This window comes from Notechis scutatus, chromosome Z, assembly GCF_049901735.1.
Source record: "Notechis scutatus isolate UNSWTSFEM ecotype Mainland chromosome Z, rNotScu1.2, whole genome shotgun sequence".
Taxonomy (NCBI): domain Eukaryota; kingdom Metazoa; phylum Chordata; class Lepidosauria; order Squamata; family Elapidae; genus Notechis; species Notechis scutatus.
The window spans coordinates 87,871,169-87,890,566 of NC_142025.1; the positions used below are offsets into that span (position 1 = coordinate 87,871,169).

Below are 19,398 nucleotides of genomic sequence, written 5' to 3' on the forward strand. Positions count from 1 at the left end.
TTTTTGGAATACAGATTTTTCAATAGTAGAAGCAGCATAACTGTTCTTATTCAAAACTCCTATTTCTCAATGCAATTTGTCAAGTTTTAGGCAGAACAGCACACTGATATGCATTTGTATCTAGGCCTTTTAAAATATTGCACAAAAAACTTGGGATTCTGCTAAATGAGACAGGCTTTGTGTACGGTGGATGGATGGAATAGTTAGGGAGATGTATCCTGTATAATTTGAACATAACACAAAAAGATGCAATTTTGGAAGAACCCGTCCTTCCTCACCAAATTGCCTACCCTGCTTGTTAAGTATCTCCAGTATCTATTTCAAGCATCTCCATTTGCTACCAAAAATGGGTTGAATGCATCTAAATTTGGACACAACCCCATTTTCCACTTAAACAGCTATTAGATTTCTGCAAAGCCAGTTTATTCAGTGATTGTATCACGGCAGTAGGAAAAATGACAAGCACTTGAGATAGTGTCATTGTTATCCATTGCTTTTAATTCAGACTTTACTATATTTTGAATGAAGTAAAATACACAAAGCCTTTTTTTTTAATGAGCACGTATTGCTTTAAATCCAAACTCTTATTACTTGCCAAATTTTGCAAATGTTATCAACTCAGCATCATAACAGATAAAACCACAGCAATTCAAATACATCCAATCTATGAACCAAATAATGGGCGAGCTCCAAAAGCTGGTAGCTAACTGTTTTGTCTTCTTATTAGGAAAGAAGTAAGACTTCCAGTTTGCTGTATGGAGCTGAAACTCTCCTTCAAAGGACCTATGTATTTAATTAGAACAGCCTGCAGTTTCACAAGACTAGAATATACGCTCCCAAGTAGCTTCCTGCTGCTTTTTGCATGCAATCCATAAATAGCAGGACAGGAATTTAAAAGATCAAGGAGGAAGATTGACGTTGGACACTGCTAAAATAAATAGATTTGTTAAAGTACAAATTTTTCCATCACTTCAAATTCATAACCCCTCACTCCTTCTCACAATAAAGAATTTCCTGAAGAATCATGTTGTACATCACATGCCTTTAAAATAACATTTCCCACTTCAAAATAAAGGCAAGTATTTTAATTCTGTTAATACAATATTTCCCTTAAATCAAGATGTTTTTTCCCCACCATTTGAATACAGGTTCAAGTTTCAAGAAAGCAGGCCTTTCTTTGTCTTAACACTAATTTAACTAGCCTAACTTTTTTCTAAACTTTAAATTGTTTCCAATATCAAGAGGTGATGAAGTCATCCCTAAACAGGAGATAGGCACTCTTATTTGGACTATAATTCCAACCAACATAAGTCAATAATATGGGGGCTGCAGTATGAATTATCTGAATTCTGGGAGATACCCAATTGCTTTTCCTACTTTGCACTATCAAATATATGTTTTAAATCATCAGGTACATGAAGTTTTATTTTCACAGTGGTTGAACTATTTACCTTTTTTATTCAGAAAACATTTTCAATTCCAGGCACTTTTTTCTTGGAAGACTCATAAACTGAATACAAGGTTATATGCTAGAAGCAGCCAGTTTGAAATTCATTTTTTGTCCACTCATATTCAAGGATATTCACTACAGGAAAAAAAAATCTGACTACATCAGAAGACATATTTTACCTAATGTTTAATTTATTTGGCTGGAATCTGTTCATGACAGTCATTCAGAATTATCTGCTCCATAATTCAAACCTCTCTGAAATTCAAAGTAAATATGAGGAGAAAATGCTTTAGAAAAATGTTGAAAATTCCTATTTGATTCCTTTTAATACAAAATGCATAACTGAGATATCCAATATACAAATACAAAATGTGCATAATAAAAGGTACCATAATATTGTGCATACAGTATAAACTCTTTTAACAAAAATAATTAAAAAAATCCCTGGGACATCTGCAAATCTGGAAGAAACATGAATACATGTTTTGGAAATATCAGAATGTGAGCATAACTTTTTCTCTTCTGTTCTTTTGAACAGTACCATTTAGCAGCACAAAACATCTCTGAACTTTAGCAAGGCCAATTATTTTTTACTGGAAATTATTTCGCACCCAATTTGCTAGATATGCTACAAGAAAAAGGTAGCATTCCCTCTCAAGTGAACAGCATCAAATCCAAACAGAAGTTTTTCCATCCCCTGATTTACTACTGCCACTGCTTTTGTTTGAGCTGCCTCGGGGCTTCTTCTCCTTGGAACAGGATGGATTATTCTGATTATTATATGCATGGATGGCAAGATCTAAGCGTTCCTGAGCTACTTTGATTTCTCGCTGGATGTTCCCCAGTTCAGTGGGAATGTTCTCCTCATTGCTGCCATATTGTTGTTCTTGGGCAATATTGGCTTTATTTTGCTTATGTGCTATTTTGGCATTAGACAACTCTGTGTACTGTATTTGGTCAGGTTTCATTGCAATATTGTACCCTGGAGGAGCTGGTGGAGTATTCCAAATAAAAGGATAATGATAAGTTCCTGAATCTTCTAGCTCCTTCCGTTTGTTATTCAGTGTGTCCCGAATGGTGCCAAATCCCAAGTGAAGCATTTCCCAGATATTCAGAAGTAAACAGAGACTACTCACACCATACATGATGAGCAGGAATATGGTTTTTTCTGTGGGTCTTGAAATGAAACAGTCAATAAAATGGGGACATGGATTTCTGCTACAAAGGAACGTTGGACTGACTTCAAATCCGTAGAGTAAGTACTGGCCTACCAGGAAGCCAATTTCAAACATAGTCCTACTCAGCAGTTGAAAGATGTAAATCTTCATAAGCCCATCTTCTCGGATTCGCCTCCTACCATCATGCTTTATTTTCGCGAGGGATGGATTTTGCTTGTTCTCTCGTTCACTCTCTACCTCAATCTCTGGATACATCATTGGATCTTCCTCATTATCGTCTTCTGCTTCTTCTAGACCTCGGTGCTGTTTCCAACGCATTAGAAGAGGTTTGCTTCGTAACTTCCGTTCCGTTTCGCCATGTTGCACTATCCGAGCTATTTTGTGAGCAGCATAGCCTAAGTACATTACTGAGGGAGTAGAGACTAGGATGATTTGAAATACCCAAAACCTCACATGAGAGAGGGGGGCAAAAGCATCATAGCACACATTTTCACAACCTGGCTGTTCTGTATTGCAAACAAATTTGCTTTGTTCATCATAATAGATGGATTCCCCTCCCACAGCAGTGAGAACAATGCGGAATACAATCAGTACAGTCAGCCAGATCTTCCCCACAAATGTGGAATGATTGTGGATCTCCTCAAGTAGACGGGTCAAGAAACTCCAACTCATCGTGGTCAAAGATATTTACCTAAGAACAACAAGGGAAGGGTACAGAGTAGTTTTTAAATATATTCTTTTCAACAAAGGAAAATATGCCGACATTGAATTTGAACAATACATGATTTTACAATGTTCTAAATATTGCTCTATTGCATCCTGAAATAAATGAGAAAATAAGTTTAAAAATGATTCCATTTAATATTTATTAACATTTTATATTGACATGGTTTATTTCTACTTTTATTTGTTAATTTAAACTAGACCAAGCCTAAACCAGAACATATTATGAATGTTCTGTCCACAGTCACAGTCAGGTGACTGTGGAGACGGATGATAGCTGTTAAAACTTCAAATCCAGGTTGCAAGTATCCTTTTTGAGATCCTTTGTAACTTCAAGCAGTTGCTAAGTCACTGGTCATAAGTTGAGGACTATCTGTAATATCCAGTTCCCAACAAAGGCCAGACAGTCTAATAGAAAATTTTAAAATGTTTCCAATTTTCCTGAAGAAAATATACATTCTGAAGTTCTATGTAAACTTTATACTTTATTTCATTTCATTATCTAATTCAGGCTTCCTAAACTTTTTGCCATCATGCCTCCTTACATTAATTTTAATGTACGCACTTCTCCTAAAAATCCAGACATAATGTAGAATGTACAACTGAACCCACACATGCAACCTTCTACAATGCAATAACAAATCTGGGATTAGAACAACTAGTAACCAACAACACTAGACTTAACAACTGCCTCGATCTCATCTTCTGCAATAGTTTGAATTCAATTTACGGAATACAAATCAAAGAACCCTTTTCCAACAGTGACCACAACATGATTAACTTTTGTCTCAACATACGTCCACACAAAAATAATCACAATGACGAAATCCCCAATTGTAACTTCAAAAAAGGCAACTATGATCTTATAAACAACAATCTCTCATTCCTTGATTGGCAATTTCTATTCTCTGGATGCAATACTGTAGAAGACCATTACAACATATTTTTACTTGAAGTCAAAAGAATCATCAAACTATATGTACCATTAACAATTCCCAAAACCAGAAAAAACAAATTACCCAAAACAATAAGGAAGCTTCAATCCAAAAATAAATCACTTTGGTGAAAAAACAAATCTGGCCACGTTGCCAACTTCAAAAGCCGATACAAAAATTTATGCTACCAGATAAAAACTAAATGCACCAATTATCACATTAAACAAAAAGAAAACCTTCTACGCACCAATTCCACCCGCACTTTCTACAATTTTGTAAACAACAAACTAAAAGACTCAAGGTCCATGCCACCCCTGAAAGGACCTAATGGTAAAGACTGCAACGATGACACCATTAAAGCCAACATCTTTAACACATTCTTTGGCTCAGTATTTGTAAACAGCAATGGATCATGCCCAATATTTCCTAGTCGAACCACAGACAACTACAATGATCTAATACATATTGATTTTACAGTAGACAATGTTGAAAAAGCACTACACAATCTAAAACCAACTCTATCTATTAGACAGAATATGTGCCTACTTCTTAAAAAAGAAGTAGTTAGCCACTGCCATAGCCGAACCTCTAAGCATAATCTTTGAAAAATCTTTCAGGACCAGCTCCTTGCCAAAACTATGGTCACAAGCCACAGTCATCCCCATCTTCAAAAAGGGAGACCCCAGCCTAGTTGAAAATTACAGACCAATCTTTTTATGCTGCATCACCTGTAAAGTCATGGAATCAATTATTAACCAATCCATCATCCTCCACTTAGAAACAAACTACCTACTCTCTAATAAACAATTTGGTTTCAGGAAAAAACTATCATGTAATCTGCAACTCTTACATTGCAAAAGCATATGGACTACACAACTCAATCAGGACAAAGCAATAGACGCAATCTACATAGACTTCTGTAAAGCCTTTGATTCAGTGGTACATGACAAACTACTCCTAAAACTAAAATCTTACGGTATCTCTGGACACCTGCATAACTGGATAGAAGCATTCCTGTCAAACAGACAACAAATGGTCAAAATTGGGCGCGTCCTATCAAATTCTGTACCTGTCAACAGTGGTGACCCCCAAGGCAGTGTTCTAGGACCAACTCTTTTCATACTCTATATAAATGACCTCTGTGATCATATCAAGAGCAACTGCGTTCTCTTCGCTGATGATGTAAAGCTATTCAACACCACAGACAATACTGCTACCCTTCAAAAAGACCTGGACTATGTATCAGAATGGTCAAACAAATGGCAACTTCAAATCTCGACAAATAAATGCTCTGTCCTACATATTGGCAAAAAAAATCAGAAAATAAAATACAGGCTGAATAGTCAAGACCTTGTTGATGATCCAAACTCTGTCAAGGAACTTGGAGTACTCATCTCTAATGTCTAAGTGCTAGAGTCCACTGTAACTACATAGCCAAAAAGGCGTTAAGAGTTGTTAACCTAATCTTACGTAGCTTTTTCTCTGGTAATATTACACTAATAACTAGAGCATACAAAACGTTTGCTAGACCAATACTCGAACACAGCTCATCAGTCTGGAACTCACATTACGTATCTGATATTAACACAGTTGAGAAGGTCCAGAAATATTTCACAAAAAGAGTTCTCCACTCCTCTACTCGTTGCAGAATACCTTATGCCACCAGACTTGAAATTCTAAACCTAGAAAACCTAGAACTACGCCGCCTTCGGTCCAATCTAAGTACAGTATATACAATCATACATTGCAATGTCCTACATGTCAATGAATACTTCAGCTTCAACCATAACAACACAAGAGCAAACAATAGATACAAATTCAAGGTTAATCGCACCAAACCTGATTGCAGGAAATTATGACTTCAGCAACAGAATGGTCAATGTCCGGAATACTCTACCTGACTCTGTGGTTTCTTCCCCAAACCCCAAAAACTTTAACCTTAGACTGTCTACTATTGACCTCACCCCTTTCCTAAGAGGTCTGTAGGGGGCGTGCATAAACGCACCAACATCCCTGTCCTATTGTTTCTTTTATTTATTTTTCTTATATGTATCCATGTATTCATAACTATGTTTTTACTTATGCCTATTATCTTGTAAGGAATTGACAAAAAATAAATAAATACAATAAATAAAATAAAAACAAATGAACAATGAAAAGAATAGTCAAACTTTGAGGAAAAGGGATTTATTATAACAATATGCAACTTAAAGGTTCTTCACATATCCTCTGGACTCTGCACCTTCCCAAGGGAGGCAACTCACAGCTTTAGAAACCTTGATCTAATTGATGCATTTCTTGAAGAAAGCACATATTCGAACTGAACTGCATCGTAACAGTTTAAGGGCATGAATTTGTAGTTACAACCCTACTTCCAAATCAATTATGAAGTACTCACAGGAGAGGAAAATAAGAGTTTTGAAATATCTTTATAACCCCAGACTTGACTGTTATTGACAATCTGTGAAGAGATCGGGATCCACACAAAAGAGCAAAAGGGAGCAAGTGGGCATTGGAACATTAACTCTATCCCTTTTATATGTGCACTTCTTATGCAAATACATAAGAAGTGGAGTTTGTGTCATGAGATCACAACACATTTTACCATGAGCATTGCTGGCTGAGATATAGAGAGAGCTCATACATGTAAATCATGCAAGGAGACCTAGGAATAATTTTGAGCTAGAAGAATTCTACAAGGAAAGGTTGAGGAAAAAAAATCCAAAAGCAAAAATAGAAAGACTCTTAGCTAGTTACAGAAAATGTTGGGAAATGTTCATTACAAAGTAGACTGAAATATATTCATTTTTTTACACCTGCTCTGTTGACTATTTTCTTATTTTGAATTATAGAAAATTATACAAAAATAGTTAAGTATGCATCCAAATTTTCCAAGATCTCAATGCCACAACTTTTGCAGTCAGCTGTGTAACACATGACCTTCAAGATTATTTTTCTAGTCATTTTACTTCATTTTCTAAATAAAAGGGTTATTCAGTTCTTGCAAGCTTGTCTCATGTGACTTGTTATAAAGAAAAGTTGCATTTTAAAAAAAGCTGTGGATTTAAAAATGACTGGTTTTCAGTTTTCAACAGAAGTTTTGTTCTGCCAGCCTGCTTTGGTATTTTAACAAGCCCTGGCTTATCTCTTCCAGACCCACCTTAAGGCAAATCTAGGTATTGGAATATAAGGAAAATAAAAAGGGAGAAGAGAAGCAGTTATATATTCACAAGCAATTTTCTTCTCTTTCCTCTTTCTATAAATCTATCCATAGAGTTAGAAAAAAAGAAAAATGTATGCGTCCCATATCAGGAATTCATGGTGTTTTTATGATTTTTTTAATTTTATGATTTGTAGAACAAATACTAGAAAGAGGGCTGCAATTTTTTTAATGACACTAACATTTGAAAAGCATCTCAGAGGCCTGTTCCTCAAAAATAAACTAATGCTACATATTTTTTCTTCAACTTATTAAATTAATTTCTGGATATTGAAAAGGCTGATTTTATTAAACACATTTAAAAATACCAGGTTTCCCCCATCGTTTGCTTATCGGGTTGCTACTTGGGATTTTCATTTGTGGCTAGATTTATTATAAAAGAATTGTAGGAAGGACGTGTTGGATATATTCATCACCTTGAGTTATTTGTAAAAATAAGTTTATTTATATAAACAGATAGATAGGCAGACTGACAAACAGACACAACTTCAGGACATTGTTTAAATTCCCCATTAAGGCTTTGGAGAGGATTGCTTGCTTGCTGAATTTGAATTGGTTTGGTTTCCTTTTTCTTGTGAAACTACAGCCAAAGAGTTCCAATTATGCTCAGAGCTATTGAGAAGAGCCATGATATTAAACAAAGCAGCATGTTTTCACCTAGAATTAAATGGATATGACAGCAGCAGAGGCAACATACAGAATGAAACATATCCTGCAGGAAGTCATGTACCAAGGGTTCTAAATGAGTCTAGACTATTCTGAAAATCTGGTTCAGCAGCTAACCACTATCCTTGACATGTCTAGCCTTGTAACTATGCAGAAAATATTTAATCATCTCAAAATCATGTTATTAGCACATCTGTCGATACCCACTATTACATCATTTGAGGCATTTAGTAATCTAAAAAGAACATAGAGAAATAAAACCCCAGTTTCCTTCAAGGCATGTATGGGTAGCCTGTCTGCCCTTTGGGAGTTTTATGCATTTAATGTGAAATAGCCATACATGTCTAATTCAGTTTTATGGAATATCCACATGAAATCAGCAGCAGCAGTGGCATATTTTATGTGCTTAGTGTTTCACTCACTTTTTCTCAGATTTCAGCAGTTTAGTTGGAAAACCAAATATAATAACACAATCTTCAAAAAGTGTGGATGAATATTAGAAGTATCTCCCCAAATGTAGTTTTATATTTCAGGGTTATACTGAACACCTACACCTATTCCCATTTGGCATATTAAAAATTATTTCCTGAATAGAGGCATATGTTGTTATGTATTTTTTGATATGTGAAAACTAAATGCCTTTTATATACAAAAGCATTAAATGAAAGATAATTAATGCATTTTCTCCCAACATTTGAAAATTATTTTTTACTTAAAAACATGCCAAATGCATATAGTCCTTAAGTTGTGGTGGTAATTGGGACCAGAATTTCTTTTACTAAGGGATCTGGTTGTAATGTGCAATATTTCATTGCTGCATCCTTAGCGAACAGCAATCCTGGTCACTTTGGTTAACCAAATATCACCAGTCATCACTTCCAGCTTAATCCCTTCCACTTCCAAATCTCAATAAGGTAAGCATAATCCTCTTCCTATCTCTAGCTTTTTGATCACCTTGAACTCTTCACCTCTGCCAGCCTTGCCACCCTGCACTCCACTCGCCCTATCAGCCCTGGGAGTATGAGAGGAGCACAGGGTAACTCTCTGACAAGACCAGTAGTAGAGTACAGGCTGGCAAAGCCAGCAGGACCAGCAGGATGACAGGAGTGACTTTCCACAGACTGGCTGGTCCAGTGAAAAAATGAGGGTTGAGGTGCAGGCCAAGGGATGGTGGCAGCTATCTGGGCTCTGGCCTTCCCTACTTCAGCCCTAGTACTGATGCCAACGGATACCCATGTAAGGTGGCTAAAAGGGCAGAGATAAGCAACAGTTGAAGCATCCCTGTGGTTTTAAGTGTGGATGGGCTGCCATATTCCTGAATGTTGATTAATGACCGCCATTCTGGGGGAGTAACATTCATTCAGCAAATATTTTTTGCTGAATGAATGGTTGTATGTAACTGAAAGACCACTTACGCACATCATACTCGTTGGAACGGGATAACTGTTTTTGTTTTTTTTAAAAAGCCATAATGTAAATTAAGAGAGTTTAAAAAAATGGATTTGTTCAAATAATATTACCCACTTTCCTCATAGATAAATGCTATATTATATATAGCAACAAAAATACTATGTAAAATATGTTCACAGTATGACATAAATTATCTTTTAATCAATAAGAGACTTCAAAAACACTTCCCAGAAAAATAGGGTATAAAAATAGGGTACTTATTCATGGCAGCATTTGCCTTGTTTGAACCAGCCTTCATTCATTGGTATGTCTGCCTTGCACATCAGCAAATAGAAAATTAAATTATACAGTAGGGTTCAAAATTATCAGAAAAGGAATACCTCCTAATTTAGTCATCTTTATCTCCAATTGAGTCAGTTTGGTGTAGTGGTTAAGACCAGGATAGTAGGAGTTCTAGTCCCTTGGACCCAAAGCCTGTTGGTTGAACTTAGGCCAGCCACTTTCTTTTAGCCCTAGCAAGGTGGCAATGGCAAATGACTTCTGAAAAATCTTCCCAAGAAAACTTCAGGGGTTCAGGCAGTTTTCGAGAATCAGACACAATGAAAGAAATTTTTTTTCCCCAATCACCAGTATTTGAGTAGTAGGGTGATCGTTATTCTTTTACAAGAAAATTCCTTGGAATTAAAACTACATTGCATACAGCTGGATCAATGCATCAGTATCCTTTCAATGAAGAGGAAAGTATATTTTTATCTGTAATGGAAATGATGAAGTAAAAATAAAGTTGTTTTCACAATACAAACCGTTCTTTTCACACAAGGCAAACCATTTAGGGGATAATGAAAGGCGAGAGATGTTAGTGGTTAAGCTGAATATACATGCTGAGATAAAGCCCTCAAGCTCTGTATTACAGGAGATGTTGTTACTGATTATTGCAACTCACAAAGCTTTCCTGACCTGCTCCCAAGATGCCATAGGCAGGGGGATGGGAAATCGTGCTTCCCAGCTGTACCAAGGAATTCACACCTCAGTCAAAATGAAACACATCCTAGCCAGCTGAAGTTAAGGCCATCTCCACAGAGACCTGCAACAGCTGGAGAGAGTGACTTCTATGACCTGGGGAATGTGACTGGTGACACACCTTGGGGGGAGGGGGCAACAGGGTCAGAGGCAAGGCATGAACTGGGTGAAGTCAGAGTTGGTTTCACTTAGTTCGTGCAGACATGGCGCTCCTAATAAACGACTGCGTTTTTCTTGCCCAATGGCTTGAGGCTCCTGATTTTATTAGGGCATTGGTCAGAACTCTGACATGCAAGGATTACGGAAAGCCTAGACAAGAGAAAGCTATTGACAATTTGGGAAGTTTGAAGGAAAAAATAACTTATGGCAGTTTAATGATTTAAAAGATTTCCATGGACTACAAACACTGAACACAAGCAGTCTGTAATTTCTGAAAAATTATGCCATATTAAAAACATTCATAGATAGATAGATAGATAGATAGATAGATAGATAGATAGATAGATAGAAATTTGTCATGCACGTTTCCCTTTACTAAAAATATTAGAAACTGGACAATAAATCAGCTATATGTGAATACTGCTACCTGTCCACTAAAACATACTTATATCTGAAATGGTTGGCCCTATTTCCAAAGACTGCCCTTTTATTATACCGAATATCAACTTTATTCATCCTCTTATTATTCATCTTCTGAGAAAAAAAGAAAGACAGTTAGGTGTCCTTCTGCTTATAATAAATCTTAAGATGCTCATTATAAACAGTTCATTATAAATGCTTAAGATTCGTTATAAACAGCTCACATCATAAACTGAAGATGTCCATTAACACCCTAATAAAAGGTCCAACTTTTTGGATCATATGAAACCAATGTAACCAACCATGTAGATAAGTCTTATGCTCCTCTACAATTTTGCCAAGAAAACCAATTTAGGATCATCAATATACTTCAGCATAATCAGAATGACTATGTCTTATGCAATCATCCATGGACCAGTACAGGCCTTATTGTTAAGACATATCCAAGTGCTGATGGCAGTTCAGATCATGAATTGTTGATGGCCAATATTAAAGTCAAACTATGCACCATCAAAAAGGCAGCACCTCCAAATATTTTTGATGTTACCAAAATCCCTGTATACATATACAATTGAGATGAAAAATAGACTGCGCACTGCTGAGAAGATGCCTGATGGTAGGAGACGCCTGATGGTAGGACATTCAATTGATTATTGTTGGAACTGCACCTTACAAGAAGCCAGGGAAAAATTACAAGTGGCACTGAGATGAAACCATAAAAATATCTGAGCAAAAAAAGCTGCCAAAGTAGCAGGCCAATAGGAAGAACCAAGAAGATGGAATGCTGCTTTCCAAAGAGCAGCAAAGAAAGACAATGAAGTTTATTGGGATGAGTGATGTAAACAGCTTGAAGTGGATTACATGAAAGCTCATGCCAGGAATGCATTTATACAAGTCAAAAAGATCCGAGCACTATTTACAGGGGATCCTCGACGTACAACCACACTGAGCCCAGAATTATGTTGCTAAGTGAAACTTTTGATAAGTGGGTTTTGTCCCATTTTACAACTTTTCTTGCCACAGTTGTTAAGTGAATCATTGCAGTTGTTAAGTTAGTAACATGGTGGTTAAGTGAATCTGGCTTCCCTCATGGACTTTGCTTATCAGAAAGTTGCAAAAGGAGATCACATGACCTTGGGACACTGAAACCATCATAAATATGAATCAGCTACTAGCATCCGAATTTTGATCACATGACCGTGGGGAAGCTGCAACGGTCATAAGTGTGAAAAACGGTAATGAAGTCACTTTTTTCAGTGCTGTTGTAACTTTGAGCGGTCACTAAACAAACTGTTGTAAGTCAAGGACTACCTGTATTGCTTGTAAAGGCATCATTAAAAACAAATAAGGGAAAGAACTGACCAACCATCAAGCCATCAAAAACAGATGGCAAGAATATCAAAACATCTTGTATATATGCTTAATCGATTACAAGACAGTTTTCGATCGTGTTTATCATAAGAAGCTATAGTGAGCCTACAAGATCTGGAGCTACCAGCACATCTGGCTAGGTTGGTACAATCACTGTACGCAAATTAGGAAGCCATTGTCTAACCCTAACCCTAACTATTGTATCTCCTGATGAACTATATAAAGACCAAATAATCTGCCGGCTGTGGGAAGTCAAAAAGAATAGACTTTGGAGCGGTGACAGATTACTGACAGAACACTGAATACTACTTGGACTTTTTAAAATAAGGCAAGATGGTTCATCAGGAAGAACTGGAGATACAAAAATAAATTATGATGCTACTCCAAAGCTTTCATGACACAATGATGGGGAATTTCAGGGAGATAAAGGACTTATTACATGAGATAACTGGAAAGACTAAAAATGTGCAACAAAGGACAATGAAGCAAGATAATAAAACCCAGGAAACAAGGGAACTAACCTGTAAGCTTACAGGATGAGCTAGAACAGACAACACAACAAATAGAACAAGGAGAAAAGAAGGAGGAGATTATAAAGTTGGGTGAAATAAAGTTGGGAAAATATATATTAGGAGCAAGAAAAATGGAAACGAACAAATCGAAATATATTTTTGGAAAAAAGAGGAGGAGGAGGAGGAGGAGGAGGAGGAGGAGGAGGAGGAGGAGGAGGAGGAGGAGGAGGAGGAGGAGGAGGAGAAGAAGAAGAAGAAGAAGAAGAAGAAGAAGAAGAAGAAGAAGAAGAAGAAGAAGAAGAAGAAGAAGAAGAAGAAGAAGAAGAAGAAGAAGAAGAAGAAGAAGAAGAAGAAGAAGAAGAAGAAGAAGAAGAAGTTCTTTATTGTCATTGTACAAGTACAACGAAACTGTGGATGCACCCCAGCAACTGTTTGCAATAAAACCAAAGCACTTAAAAATGAAGATAAGAAAGATAGAGTACCCACGTCTCCATTTGCAATTAGAGTACAATATCTAAGAATGTACACAAAATATACATCCAACACTGACTGTGATGCTTTGCTGAGTATAATACACAAGAGATGGATTGTTCTGTAATATGTTATTATATATCTGAATGTAATATGTAATATGTTATTATATATCTGAGATTTCACATCTTTTCACATCTTAATAAGGTAGTGACTTTGTGTTTATTTGCGGCTCAGATGGCCAAGGAAAAGAAACTATTTGTTAGTCTAGTGGTGTGGGATTTTATTGACCTAAAGCGTTGTCCAGACGGCAGAAATGGCCACTGCCGCCGAAAAAAAGGGGCGTTTAGCAGCAGATGTGGCTAGCCCAAGTCAAGGGAAAGTGGATCGGGAGAAGGCGAGTTAAGTAAGACGCTGCCTCCCGCCCCCAGCCTGGGCCACACAGGCTCTCAGGGTCATCTCCACCCAAATTCCAACCAGAAAGGGGAAAAAACCAGTCCACCAGCAAGGAAAGTTTAAAAATTAAATAATAAGCAAAAAAACATGAACCGGAAAAAAGGCGCGAAATAATGAAAGTGCTAAACCGGCAAGCCGGCTAGCTGTCAAACCTGATCTAAGCCTCTGTGAGAAAAAAAGCTTAATCCAGGGGGTGAAAATTCTTCTACAATCCTAACTATTCAGAGCCTTAAAGGGTGGTCTGAACATGCTGAGATTGAGTGAAGAACTGGGGACCATTACCGGGGGTGTGTCCTCAGTTTTTCAACTCAGTCTGCAGAGCTAGAAGACTAGAGACTACCCATCCTGGACTCTCCCTTCGACTCAGTGGAGAAGAGACCAATCACGGTCGTGTCGTCTGCAAACTTTGTGATGATGTTTGTGTGGCTTGGTGAGCAGTCAAAGGTGTACAAGGCATATAGCAGGGGGCTCAAGACACAACCCTGGGGGAACCAGTACTGAGTGTAATAGTGGAAGAAAGGTGGGGGCCAAGTCTAACAGACTGTGGTTTGTTTGTCAAAAAGATATGACTTATGCGTGTACTGGCAGCAAAAAACAGTAGGGATAGAAATGATCGTTGGGTTGAATATGAAAAATGTAGATAAGAACCCAAGGGAGGAGTATGGGAGGCAAGTCAAAAAGAGAACAGTGAAACTTTTAAGAGGATTAGAGATGATGGGTAGGAAGAATTCTTCTTAAAAAACATGATTGGCTCTACTAAAAATTACAATAGATTGAAAAATTAGAAATAGGGAGAATTGTTATACATATTTTTACATACCATATTTAAAGTGAATGTTAAAGGTTAAGATTAGATTTTGAAAAAGGATGCTATCAGGTATGCTCAAAAATAATGCTACTACTATTAGAAGGATGTAGCAAATGTTAAATAATTGAAAAATGAAGAATTATGCGCTGATACAGATATGTATAACATTAGATTACGTAAGTCTGATTAATGTTGTAATTTTCATTCACATCAATATTACTTTTGTATCAAAATGAATGACACGCAGATGCCACACTGTCCATAAAATGATATTGATGTATGTTTAAAAAAAAAAAACTTTACCTGAAATAAAAAGATCTGGAGCTACCAGCACATCTGGCTACGTTGGTGCAATCAATGTACACAAATTAGGAAGCGATTGTGTGAACACCCTATGGCAGGGGTCTTCAAACTTGACAGCTTTAAGACTTGTGGACTTCAACTCCCAGAATTCCTCCTCCAGTCATGTTAGCTCAGGAATTCTGGGAGTTGAAGTCCACAAATCTTAAACTTGCCAAGTTTAAAGATCTATGAAGATCTTGGTTTAAGATAGAAAAAGAAGCACATCAAGGTTGTATTCTCTCACCTTTCTTATTCAACCTGTATGTCACAGTGATCATGAGGAAACTATATCTTGAAGAATCCAAAATCAAGGTAAAGATAGGAAGAAGAAACATGAACAATCTTCAATATGCTGACGATACAATTCAGAAATTGTATCGTTTGGAATGTTTGATTAAGAAAAATCAAAGAAAAAAATGACAATTTTGGTCAAAATGGTCAAGCTTGTGATCACTGCAAGGAAGGAAACTTCAAAATAGACACTGATGGTGAAGTGTTCGAATGTGTCGAAAAATTCACTTTCCTAGGATCACAGATCGCTCAAAGCAGTGAATGCAGCCCAGAAATAAAACATCAGATTGCACTGGATCTCACAACAACGATAAACATGAGCTGAAAATGGAAATACAAAGACATCAGCCTGGCAACCAAATGCAGGTTAATCTACTCTGTTGTTTCGCTATATCTCTCTGTGGTTGTGAAAGTTGAGCCTTAAAAAAGCAAGAAAGAAAAAAATTGACTCATTTGAGCTGTGTGCTGGAGAAGAATTCTGCATATTCCTTGGAGAGCAAATGTATGACTAAAAAGCACAATCACAAAATGGCTTATTTTGGCCATGTCATGTCAAGGAATTCACTGGAGAAAGCAAATACGTTTAGAAGAATTGGTGGTAAAAGAAAACCAGGCTCCAAGGTACACGGTAGCTGGATGCCATCAAAGCTGACACCAGAGCATAGAACTACTCAAATAAGTGGTGCAAGATTGGAAGATGTGGAGAGACCTGGCCCATAGAATTGCCAAGTCAGACACGACTGAATAGGAAACATGATCATCATTCTCTCCTGCTCTAGAAATAGGTGGCAGTTGTGCCTAGGACAGGTTTATGTAGTGCACCAACTGCAGCCATTCCTGCATCATGCAAGCTGTTTATAGTCACTCATGCCCTAGATATCTCCAGATTGAACTACTGAAACACCCTCTACATGGGGTTGTCTAGAAGCTTCAGTTGCTACAGAATGTAGCAGCGTGGGCAGTTATGTGAGCTCCTAGGAGAAAGTAGTATTGGCTGCCAGTCTGCTTCCAGGTCCAATTCAAGATGCTGGTTTTAAGATTTAAAGCCCTTCATGATATGAATTCAGGCTATCTGAGGGACCGCTTTTCCCTGTTTACATCAGTCCATCCCAGCAGATCTTACAGAGAAGGTATGTTGCAAATACTTTGCCTAAGGGCAGGTCCTTGAAGATGTATCTTCTCTACTGTGGGGCCTGCCTTAAGGAATATTCTTCTCCCCCAAATTAGATTGGTATCATTCCTTTTGAATATTCCAAATTATCAAAAAACAAGACCTCAAGTTCTGGCTTTGCTTGGGGCCCTCATAGAATCACAGACTTATCTATTTGAGGGGGCCATTATTATTTTCTTCAACTATGAGATGTCCAGTTTTTAAAGATATTTATTATTATGGTATTTTATATTTGTATTGTATTTTTTGTATTCTCACTTTTTATATATTGTTATGTACCAGTCAGAGTTGCCTGGAGTGAGATGGATGGCTACATAAATTTGATAGAGAGACAGAGACAAAGGTTTTATGGTTTGTTTGTCTGTTTTTCTGTTCTCATATTGGAAAGTTGCCTTTATGTAACAATTCTGCTGACAGCTACAGGTTATGAATTCTATGTAAGGAAGTTAAGTGGGCAGACAGACTCCATCCCTCAACATGCATAAATCAAGTCTGTTCCCCCAGACTCTATTATAGCATGCATTGTTGGTAGAAAGCAGAAGTCACTATTCAATTAACACTTCCAAACTGCTATCTTATTTGCCTTTTCCTTCAAAATATGCTTGATACCACTCTGCATTCCTCACACATGACCACTCTGTCTTCCATGAGTTTTCTCTTGCCAGCAGGAGAATAAAAGCATAGCACTGCAGAAGAAGTACCACCTAAATCCTTCAGGCTTCTCTATCTGTGTAAACAGCAAGAAAAGCAGATTATCAGTTTTCTGGCAGATTCCTTAAAACTTTCAGACACTAGTAGGTTCTTTCACTTTATTTATTGTTTGTTAATATTTCATACTTGTTAACTGCCCAGATTTACAAGGCTCTGTAAGTTGGAAGACTTATCTGCAGCTATATTTTATTTTAAAAAGTGATTCCATATAGTTCAAATAAGCAGGTTTTTAAACTAAAAGGCACATTTTAAGAATCGAGTTCTCATTCTTGAAAAAGTAATCTCTGCATTTAAAAATCTTCAGCACATTTTGCTCCCTTTCTTATAACTTTTGTGTTCTTTATTAACTCAAATCAATGCTTCATTATCAAATCGTTTAAACCAGGCTTGTCCAACCCGCGGCCCGCATGCGGCCCAGGTCACCTCGTAATGCGGCCCAGTGCCCACCCCAACCTTCGTGCAAGAGCCAGCGAGGAGGAGGAGAAGCAGGCGCGAGGCGGGGCGAGGTGAGCGCCACGCCAAGCAGCAACAGAAAAGGCGGGCGCCATCAAAGCGCCACCTCCTGCTGTTGCCGCCGCCCCTCCCCCCCACCCCGCAAAATTTGGCCGGAAAATAAACCGTGATAAACCATGATAAAAAAACCGTGATAAAAAATAAATAATTTTTAATAAATAATTAATAATAATTAATAAAAATAATTTGGCCGTATTTTGGCTTGAGTTTGGCCGTTAACTATGTTTTCTATGGTTTTTTTGGATGATCAGGTATCGTTACTGTTATTTTATTTTATGTGCGGCCCAAACCAAATTTTCATCTTCTAATGTGGCCCTGGGAAGGTGAAAGGTTGGACACCCCTGGTTTAAACCTATTTAAACATGTTTAAATCCATTAGGTAGGAAGCAGCAGCTAAAGTAGATTATCAATGTTGAATTATTATTTTATTTGCTTATATCCAAACAGATATGGATATTGGCTGATATGGATATGAGCAATAATCCATGAGTAAAGGTTTATATATTGTGTTGCATTTTCCTTATGTCAGTATTTTGAAGCATCTGTTTGGATATAAGCAAATAAAACAGTTTTGCTGCCTTATGATTCCATAGGGAAATGTCTCTTGGATTAACTCACCCGATTCAAATTTAAACTTGCAAGCATACACAAAACTCCACCCCCATTTTATTTATAGCTCAAAAAGAAGCTCAATTCATAATACAACTTCAGTCTACAACCCATTTAATTAACTGTATTGTTAATTCACATGTCTGGTAGGCAGGAATGAGCATTTTCTACTTGATAAATTGAGAATATATGAAGAAATCCCCTTTCCTTTCCTTCTTTCCTTTCCTTTCCTTTCCTTTCCTTTCCTTTCCTTTCCTTTCCTCTTTCCTTTCCTTTTATTATGAGAAACAATAAACTGTTCTTGAAATCTACCACATTAATTCCAGGGACTTTTCTTTCTTTATAGACATTACTGCAAAATCATCAGTAGTCAAGGACTCCCAAAATATTTAAAATTTTGTGTTAACAGTTGCGCCTCAATCATTACCACAAATGTATGTTTGAAACCATTTGAAAACCTGCTCCTTAAAAAGTTTAAAATTAAATTATATTATTTCATTAGATCTTGGTAAACCAGAACTGTCAAATACAAATATTTGAAATGCAAGTCTGGATTTTAAAATAAGTCATGAAAAAAATTAAACTGTCAAAGCAGAGCTATGTTTTAAATCATAGCAAGATTACATTGCTGGTTAGTGTTTTGATTATTTACAGGTTTTTAAACTTTGCAAAAGTAGGAAAAAGACACCATCACGTCACAGTTGAGCCATCATTATGGGAATTCAATACGTATTTTTTATTCATGACTGGGAAGAAGAGGGTGGTTTAAAAAAGGAAGTTATACCCTGGAATAATGGGCCATTCATAGGATAAGAGTAACAAGTACCACATTCTGGCCTTTTGTGACGCATGTGAAAAGACAGAGCTCTCAATGTAGCTCAATTTTATTTGACGTCTCCAGCCTGCATGGGGAGAGGCAGGGCATAGGGCAATGACAACATTGGCACCACTTATAAAGCATT

General features: G+C 37.1%; 1 protein-coding gene across 5 annotated transcripts in view; it reads right to left on the reverse strand.

Annotated features, from left to right (window-relative positions):
* Positions 1-1,623: 1,623 nt before the first annotated feature.
* GJC1 (gap junction protein gamma 1) overlaps positions 1,624-19,398 on the reverse strand; it is a 32,904-nt gene continuing 15,129 nt past the window's right edge. For all 5 annotated transcript variants that reach the window (XM_087946268.1, XM_087946267.1, XM_026683654.2 and 2 more), the window contains exon 2: positions 1,624-3,319. In XM_087946268.1, the coding sequence (XP_087802394.1) occupies positions 2,119-3,300 (1,182 nt within the window). In that variant the 5' untranslated portion in view covers positions 3,301-3,319 and the 3' untranslated portion in view covers positions 1,624-2,118. The remainder of the gene's footprint in view (positions 3,320-19,398) is intronic.